General features: G+C 36.3%; 1 protein-coding gene across 1 annotated transcript; it reads left to right on the forward strand.

Moving 5' to 3' along the window:
- Positions 1-4705: 4705 nt before the first annotated feature.
- LOC106323758 lies at positions 4706-6040 on the forward strand. Its single transcript, XM_013761832.1, has one exon. The coding sequence runs from the start codon at positions 4706-4708 to the stop codon at positions 6038-6040; it is 1335 nt and encodes a 444-aa protein (XP_013617286.1).
- Positions 6041-10002: the final 3962 nt, after the last annotated feature.

The raw sequence follows: 10002 nt of genomic DNA on the forward strand, positions 1-10002 counted from the left end.
GTCGGCTTTCTTTTATTTTTTAGGTCATACATATATCCTTTTTCTTGTTCAAAAAGGAATATGTGATTCATATATAAATAGGCATCGCTAGCTTGTATGAGGACACGATTGATTTTATAAGATATTAAGTTTCTTTAAGAGCTTTAAACGAGCATTGCGAAGAGTATTCGCGCCCCCTAAGAGCTTTAACAAGCACTGCAAAGAGTATTCACATCCCTTTCATTGTTATCGAAGTTACCTTCGTTAACAAGTTACCTAAGTCGAGATCAAACCCTAGATTTTCGACTTATACGGCTTCCGCTCTCTATCACCAGGCAAAGGTTCAAAGAACTGGAACTACAAATTATAAAGGAAAAGCCATTCCAATAGATAGGTAAAAAGTACTTAGGATGGAAACCTACCGTCGAAAGGACAGCAACCGGTACCAAGATTATTCACTGCTTAGGAGGAGTCAAGATGGTCGGTTATCTATTACAGAGAGAGATTTAGTGCCACTGCTTCAGCATGATTCAAAGCTCTCAGCCAGCTAGGACCACTTTTAGCTATGTAGGACTGATATCTGAAATCAATGGTAACACTGTCTGCAATTCGTTGCGCCATGATGTTTCTATGGGGAAAACTTGTTCCAAAGACCAGTATTGCAGGCTATGAACCACTTCAACGATTTGACGAGCCAGTTCCCTGGCTTCTGGATTTAGGCATGGACCTAGAAGACAAGCTCGTGCTCCTTCACTTGAGGATTCAAAGATGACTTTATTCATGCGTAGAGATTTCATGCTATCAATATCAATATTTTTCAAACCAAGATTTTAAAAATCGATTTTTCAAACAATATTTTATTTTTTCATTTCAAATAGTTTGATTTTTTTTAAAATGTGAAATAAAGTTTTTATTTTAGTTGATTCATTGTTTGTCCACTATAAAATATCATCCAAATTCTTACCAAATCCCATTTGATAGATTTCATTGACAAATCCATATTATTAAATAACCTGGAATTTGAGAGAACTTGTACAAATGACTAATCCAATAAACTTGAATTTCATAAAAAAATTACAAATGCTAGATACAATAAGAAGGGACTTGGAAAAAAAAATTGAAACCCTCTCAAATCTTTGATCCAATAAGATCCCTTAATTGTTAAAAATTAGAATTAAATCATTTATTGAATAACACCAAATTTTAAATAAGATTTACGACTACTAGATCCAATCTATACTATTAAAAGAGAAAAAATCCTAAAAAATCTACCGATGAAAAGTTGTTGGACCTTTTCATTTTTGTTATACATTATATTACCTTAATTAATAGACCCCACTTAATTCAGTTAATATTTATGCCAAACTAAGATTTTGTTTATAACACAATATTGTCTCGTGCCTATCCTTATATCACCCGACATTTTTGCATTTAACATACTTTTTTACACATCTCAATATTTGAATGTATTACTATTATTCAGTTCATATGTAAGGAAAAAATCAAAACAAGTTAATAACACGTAATATACATATTGTCGACCTTATACAGATAACCAAACATAAAAAATAGCAGCCATGATACTATTACGTTATGTTAATTTTTATATTTATATAATTCAAAATATTTACGAAATCAAATTAGACAAAACCACTTTAGTAAACCATTTGTTAAAATATATATATATATATATATATATATATATATATATTAGTTAAATTAATTTTTATAAAAATTATTTATAATAATAATTTTTTATTTAAGATAAGTTAAAAATTGATTAAAAACCCTAAAAATCTCTTTTTTTTTGCTTAAGTTTGGATATTCGGGTCTTTAAGTCGGATATAAATTGATTCTTTTCACGTTTGAGTTCTTCGGGTCCTCGACATTTGAATGCAGCTAGGTATTTGAAAAAAAATGGTTCGGGATCGATTTCTTTTGGATCTAGGTCAATTAGAGTCCATAATTCAAATATATGTAAAATACATGTAATTTAAGTACGTAACAGGTCCGTATCGATTCAGGTACGTAGGACCAAAAAAAAACTCAAAACACCCCCATAAAATCTGAAACATAAAAAATACCCAAAAATCGAACAAATATCGTAAAAAATTTAAATATCCAAAAAATTCAAAACATTACCCGAATTCTTACCCGAATTCTTACCCGAAGAACCAAAATATCCAAATGTTTATTCGAATACCCGAAATATATTTTTAAAAAATTGAAATTTTATCTGAAACCTGAAACAATAAACGAAAACGTGAATCCAAAACTTACAAAACATATTTGTATACTGAAAACATATCTGAAATACCCAAATATACATAATATACAAAACATTGTGGGTACTTTGGGAATCTGTATTAAACGAGAGACTCACATGTCGAAAAAAATCCAATAGATACTTTTCCCTGATCTGAGACCCGAACATGTATTTCGTGTTAGTTTCAGTTCATTTTTTGAATCCAGATAAAATTTTCATGCCTAAGAGAGAGTTACATAAAAGTATATATACAAAATCTCAAATAAAGAATTTATAAATTATATAATTTTAAACAAATTTTCTTATTCGATATAATACAACTTTGTAACATATAGATATATAACAAACCTAAAATACTAATTCATATCCAATTTTGTTTATAATCCAAAAATCCGCGCTTTTAAAGCGCCGATCAAAATCTAGTAACACTAGAATTTAAAATAAAATTTAGAATCATGATTTGAAAAACAGTAGACTTTAAATACTATATTTAACTCATTCACTGAAAAACATCAGACTTTACATAAGATTTATAAAAATTATATTCAATAACAATAGATTTTAAATATAAATTAAAATCATCATTCTAATAACGGTAGATTTTATTTAGATTTAAACATTAAAATACATGAATAAATAACAACTTCTAAAACAATTATGGATGCGTTTCTAAGTTTGTCTTTTACAAATAATTTAATTAAGAATCATGGTAGGGAACTAGAAAAAAAATCAAATCTTGATGGCCCTTTTAAAAATTCAAATTTTACATTTCAACTCGAAAACGGGAATAAAGTTTCGATCACAAGTTTGACTCGAACAAAATTACCCTATTTAAAAGCTTCCTAACTAGTTTCGCTCTACTTATCTTCTTGAGCGTTCCACTAGATAGGATCTAAAATCCAAAATATTGATTACCATTATTGACTATTGACAAATCTAAAAAAAATACTCCCTCCGTTTCATATTGTAAGTAGTTTTAGGAAGTTTTTTTTGTTTCAAAATGTAAGTAGTTTTCATATTTCTAGGTAGCTTTTGCATTTATTGAATATAGTGTGATCAATCAAATTAAATAGATTTATTTTTGATTGGTTAAGTTATATCTAACCTATTTACACAATACTTTTTAAAACATAATAATTTTCTTAATCTTTGTGCTTTTAGCCAAAACTACTTACATTATAAAACGGAGGGAGTATAAGATTCATCTTGTTTTTTTGGTTGTTGGAACTTTTCATGTCGTCCACCGATGGACCCATCAAAGTTTGTAATCATATATGTCACTGAAATACTAAACGAACTAGCGGCCTAGATCCGGCTCTATTTGCTTTCATTTTATCTATATTATCAAAATTGAAGTACATTTTGGTACTGTTTAGAAACATGAACATTATTATAAATGAGAATTATTTGGAAACATGTACATTATTATAAATGAAAATTATTTGGAAACATGGAAAAATTTACTGGCAAAATACTATTGGTTTTAAAGGCGACGGCGATGGCGATTTGAAATTAGGGTTTTGATGTTGGATCGAGATTGGGATCCGGGTGCTAAGAGGAATTTCACAATTCGAGGAGAATCATATGGAGATGGGAAATCATGGGGATTCAGCGGAGATCTGCGAATCAAAAACCTAATAACGAGTTCGACAGAGTTTCAATTGAAACAGGTTTGGAATGGAGATACGATTGGGTTCTTTAGGAAATGGTTATCATTCAGATCTTTAGAGTGGATGCGGAATCTAGAGGATCAAGCACAAGAATTAAGAGGTATGAATTTCGTTATCATCAAAACGAGATCTCTGCCGTCTGTTATAGAAAGTGGAAATATCATTATGCGATACGATAATTATAAGAAAGATACTTGGCTTCTCGATAGGATTTTCTTTGGCATTTTGGGATGTCGGAACAGATTTCTTGATGATTGGTTAGAGATATATCGAATCAATTATGGAAGATTTTCTATTAATGTATTAGGATTATGGCGTGATGAACTTAGCTATGCGTATAATTATATAAGGAACTGGGATTCACTCTTTATAAGTATCACAGTTTCTTCTATGATATCATACGATCTAAACTGTTCTCTTTTCTTGTTATTGGCATTGGCAATCATGACTCAGGCTCAGCTTGTCGGAAAGAGTGGGGACGGGAAGAGTGGAGAGGGGAATGGTAAGCGGTTGAAGATCTCTATCCCTCATTTCGACAACTCTGATCTGATCAAGAGCTACTCCAAGACTGATCGGGAGATGTATGAACCCGGTGGAGAAAGATGTCACAGCTCTGCTTGTGATGTTACCGAAAATTTGGAAGGTGGAAGAGAGGGTTGTGGGAACAGACCTGGGAATGAGACCGTTCCAGTTTCATTTCAATAAAGAGGGAGACATTGTGGTGGTATTGGAGATGCAGCCATATCACTTTGATTATTGGATGATAGCACTAGCTCGATGGCAACCATAGATGGTGAGAGACTTCCCTTCGGAGATTCCTTTTTGGATCAAGATTGAGGGAGTCCCCACAGAGTTCTGGTCAACTCCAACTTTTCAGAGCATTGGAGATGCTATTGGTGAAACTACAGATGTGGATCTTGATTATGGTAAGATGCGGGTGATCATAGATGGACGCAAGGAGTTGTGCTTTGAGACAACAGTGGACTTCAAAGGTGGAGAATACTACGAGGAAGAGGAGGCTCTCGTTACTTTGCAGTTTGAGAAGCTGTGTGGGCACTGCTCTCTCTGTCTTAGTCTCTGCCATGATTTGGGGAACTGTACTTTGAATCCAAACCCAGAGAAGAAGAAGGAGAGTAGGGAGGGTGCTGCGGTCAGAAAAGATGATCGAGCAAGGAGTTATAAGGGAGTGGTGACCAATGGAGAAGGGGGCCATCAAGAGAATGACAAGAATCCAAGGAGATACCAAGGAAAGGGGAAAGGAAAGATGTATGAGGAACAAGAATCAAAATGGGAAAGGGTGCCGGAACGTGGAAGTAAAAGATCCTTCTCAAACCGCAACCACAACAAATTCGAGGAGGGAGGCTCCAGGAACCGCAACTCCCGGTGGGAAAAAACAAGGCGCCACTCAGAGGAGGAGAGGAGTCGGCCATCTCGTGCAACACGCAGTGAAAGAAACCCACTACGAGGTGAAAGAAGTCCTGTGCGCAGAAACAGAGAGGAGCCACGCGAAGAAGGAGAAATTTGGCTTGATGAGAGTGATAGGGGGAGGTTGCAACAAGAAGTGGAGAAGAGTTTAATACCCCCACCAGGACCTGCACAGGAGACATCTCCACTCCCCGGTGATCCTGATCAGGTAACTTTAATTACTGGAGAGTTGGAAAATGGTTTGGATCTGGTTAGCGAGTTTTTAGAAGATGGAACTAATACGCTGGAGCAGGATAAGATCATTGCGGATTTAGATTTTTCTGGAGAGGTGGGAATGGAACTGGGAGAGACTGATCACACTAGGACGGAGACAGAGTCGGGTCTGGAACTTGATGATGAATTCCAGAATCTCAGAGACAGAGAAGGAAAAGATATGAACCAAGTGGAGGCAAAAGAAGTTGTCGAAGAAGATATGACTGGAGACATTGTAGAGGGTAAGGGGGCAACTGCGGTGGAGAAGAAGCCGGGACTGCGCAAGCCTTTGTTCTCAGTTTCTGGTGGAAACAACTCCAAGTTTGCTCAAGTTCTCATGTCGCCTCGCAAACGTGCACCAGCTAAACAGAGTCTCCGCAAGGGAGGTGGCGCTAAGAAAGTGAAAGAAAAGGGTTCCTCACACCCAAAACAGCTACCCAAGCCTTAAAATGTTTATGGATCAGCGTGATTTGAAGACAACTATGTTATGAGGTTGTTTGGTTATTTTAATTTTAGTTTCTTTTTTTGTTTCAATAAGCTCTATGAGCAGTTTAAGTTTTATATGGTATGTTTGGGTTTTAAAAGGGTACTTATTAAGTGGTGGTTTGCTTGGTGCTTGGAACGTATGGAATAAATTTATTGGTTTTGGTTTTTGGATTTGGTTCACATTGTTGAAGCGAAGTGATCTAAATCTTAACAGGCGGGATAGTACTCTTGATGTAGTATTATTTCTGTAGTTTGATGTTCTTGGAAGACAAGTAAAGGATTTGGTACTTGTGTGGTCTTTTGGTTTTGGGATGTGGCTCACGACAGACCAGAACGGTCTTGTTGCATGGACTCGAGGGCTGTGGCTGGTCTCTTTAAACCAGTCGCAGACAGGTTTTTTGGAGAAGCTTAGAGTGTTCATTTTGGAAATATACGGTTCAGATATTGTATACGGTTCAGAAGTTTACACATATTATATATCTGTTTTACGTGAAGAGAATGACTCATATGTTTGGTTCTTCTATCATGGCTTTTATTGGATTCAATTTAAATGGTGAGGTGGATTTGGAAACAATGTATATACTTGGAATAGGGTAAAGGCTTATCATTTTCATATTGAAGGCGTTTGCTATGACGGGTGGTTTGAAAGTTTGGTGGCTTATTGTGTTTCGGTGGTTGGGATTTCAGGGTACCATTAAACCCAAATTTGCTAGCTCTTGGGAGTTTATTTATATTTTTAAACGAGAGTTCTTAGTTGGAATTGTAGAGGTATGGGAAGTGAGTGGACCATAAGCTATCTAAGGGAGATATGGTATAAACATAAACCGTATTTTTTATTTTTATCTGAAGCAAAACAAGACTCAAAATTTGTTCAAGACTTCCAAGCACATATTGGATTTGATAATTTGTGCACGGTTTATCCAGTGGGAAGGAGTGGTGGTTTAGCGCTTTTTACAACAATGAGTCTCAGATCCAAGTCTTATACTCTAGTAATATAATGATCGATGTGGAAGCGGTGGCCTAAGGAAAGACGATTTTATCTTACGTTTGTGTATGGTGATCATGTTCCAAAGTTAAGGGAACAAGTATGGGAACGTTTGACTAGAAATGGACTTGCACGTTCGGAACCCTGATTCATCATTGGGGATTTAAATGAGATCACTGAAAATCATGAAAATGATGGAGGATCTTTGCGGAGTGCGGATTCATTCATTCCTTTTAATAATATGATAAGGATTACTGGTTTATTGGAATTTTCGGCTCGGAGAAATAAAATGTCATGGCAAGGAAGAAGAGGAAAAGGAAAAGGGGCAGTTACGATAAGATGTCGTCTAGATCGAGCTTTAGCAAATGAGGAGTGGCATACTCTGTTCCCATGTTCTTATACAGAATATTTATGGATGGTGGCCTCTGATCATCGCCTAGTGGTGGCTTATCTGGATGATAAAGTCACCAGGAGAAAAGGGCAATTTCGTTTTGATAAAAGATGGATTGGACAAGAAGGTCTTTTGGAATCAATTACAATGGACTGGTCAGATTATAGTGCAAGAAGTGAAACTGGGATAGTAGAAAAAATTAGTAATTGTCGACACGAAATTGCTAAATGGCGGAAAAATAATCCTCCTTATGGAAAGGACAAAATTAATGAGTTACAGAAAGCTCTTGAGGAGGTACAAACAAATAATTTTAGGTCTCAGGAGAATATTATAGAGGTCTGAAAGAAGTTGCAAGATGCATATAAAGATGAAGAAGAGTATTGGCACCAGAAAAGTAGGAATACGTGGTACACATCTGGGGACCTCAATACAAAATTCTATCATGCTCTGTCTAAGCAACGACACGTACCTAATCGGATTGTGGGTTTATATGATGCTTTGGAAAATTGGATTACAGAGGATATGGATGTGGAAAACGTGGCAGTACACTATTTCGAAGAGCTTTTTACTACCACTTCTCCAACAGAGTTTGATGACTTCCTCACAGAGGTACCACCGGGTATTACTACTCAGATGAACCAATGTCTGTTGAGAGTAGCGACGGAGAATGAGGTTAGAGAAGCCATGTTTATGATGCATCCATAGAAGGCACCATGACCGGATGACATGACAGCTCTTTTCTTTCAAGACTCCTGGCATATTATTAAGAAGGATTTGGTGAACATGGTAAATAATTTTTTCGTTACTGGAACTCTGGATCCGAGGTTAAATATCACTAATATTTGTATGATCCCAAAAACGGAGAGGCCTACAAGAATGACAGAACTGAGGCCAATTAGCCTGTGTAATGTTGGGCATAAAATTATTTCGAAGGTTCTATGTCAGCGATTGAAGATATGCTTACCTTTCCTCATTTCAGAAACCCAGTCGGCTTTTGTGCCAAGAAGGTTAATCTCTGATAATATTCTTATCGCTCAGGAAATGTTTCATGGATTACGAACGAATAAGGCATGCAAAAAAAAATATATGGCAATTAAAACAAATATGAGTAAAGCGTATGATAGAGTGGAATGAGATTTTATAAAGGCTTTCCTACAGAAGATGGGCTTTGATCTTCATTGGATTACATTAATGATGGAGTGTATATCATCGGTTCAATATCGGGTCCTACTTAATGGTCAACCACGGGGCCTTATCGTCCCACATAGGGGCTTACGACAAGGGGACCCTTTATCACCTTATTTATTTATCCTGTGTACTGAGGCTTTAATTGCAAATATTAAAAAGGCGGAAAGAGGGAAACTTTTAACGGGAATGAAGGTAGCTAGAGCATGTCCATCGATATCTCATTTGCTTTTTGCGGATGATAGTCTCTTTTTCTGTAAAGCTCAAAATGATGAATGTCACACTGTCCTTAGGATCTTAAAGGAATATGAGGTTGTATCAGGTCAGCTTATAAATTTCGATAAGTCCTCTATCCAATTTGGGCACGGCATTGAGGAATCAGCTAGACATGAGTTAAGAGATTGATGTTAGGAGTTTTCAAGGCTCCCAAGACAAATGTTGTAGTATAAAAGATTATCGAACCAGTTCTGAGAGATATCAAAGCACCGAGAATGCAAGTAATCACTTAATCTAAGTGCAACCAATGATTTAGATGGGTTTTTAAACTATAACTAACTAAAAGGAATAACTAAATGATACTTTCTTAACTATGGGAAAAGAGAACTCATGGATATAGGGATTAGACCTCGGGTGATCAAGTTTCGAACTAAGGATGGCAAACGATCAATCAAACTATCAACCTTAAGCTTAGACACTATCCTAAACAAACTCTATGTCTAGATGAATGTTCATTTACTAACACAATTCAAACATCAAATGTCTTTGGTTGAATAATATGAAAGCAATCATAACTAGCCAGTCCAATGGCTATCTTAGCACCTCTAACAATAAATGTCTTTGGCAATGTATGCTAAAAGCTTAGAAGAGTTGTCTCGGACATTTCCTCGAACACCTTTCGGGTGAGAAATGCCTAAGGATCAACAACTGAGTGGCCAACTCAGAAGATGCATTATGTTCACTCTGTTAGCAAGGAAATATGAATGATCTACACTAAAACATCCTAGCTCTAACCTAATCACCCTTAATCTCCCTAACCCATGAATTCAAAAGGTGATTACTCACTAATCTCCATGATTCCTCTTAAACCCATGTTGGATTTCAGATTAATCATGTAGAGAAACACAGAAAATAGATATAAGAACACAGAATTACGTGCATAATAAAAACGTGCATAATGAAATGACCTCGGCTCGTCGCTCCGACAAGTCGCTCCATGCTTCGGGAGCGACCTCGCTGCGAGAGGTCGCTCCGGACTCGTTCTCGCGTCTCCGGGTGATGAAAACGCGAGCGGCTCTTCCCTATCGCTGTGGTAAGGTCGCTCTGATAGGGAGATCAGAGCGACTTGATGGTGTCGCTCCGGACT

The sequence above is a fragment of the Brassica oleracea genome, chromosome C2, assembly GCF_000695525.1.
Source record: "Brassica oleracea var. oleracea cultivar TO1000 chromosome C2, BOL, whole genome shotgun sequence".
NCBI lineage: Eukaryota > Viridiplantae > Streptophyta > Magnoliopsida > Brassicales > Brassicaceae > Brassica > Brassica oleracea.

Coding starts and splice junctions, on each gene's coding strand:
- LOC106323758 (XM_013761832.1), top strand. CDS start 4,706: ATGGTGAGAGACTTCCCTTCGGAGATTCCTTTTTGGATCAAGATTGAG.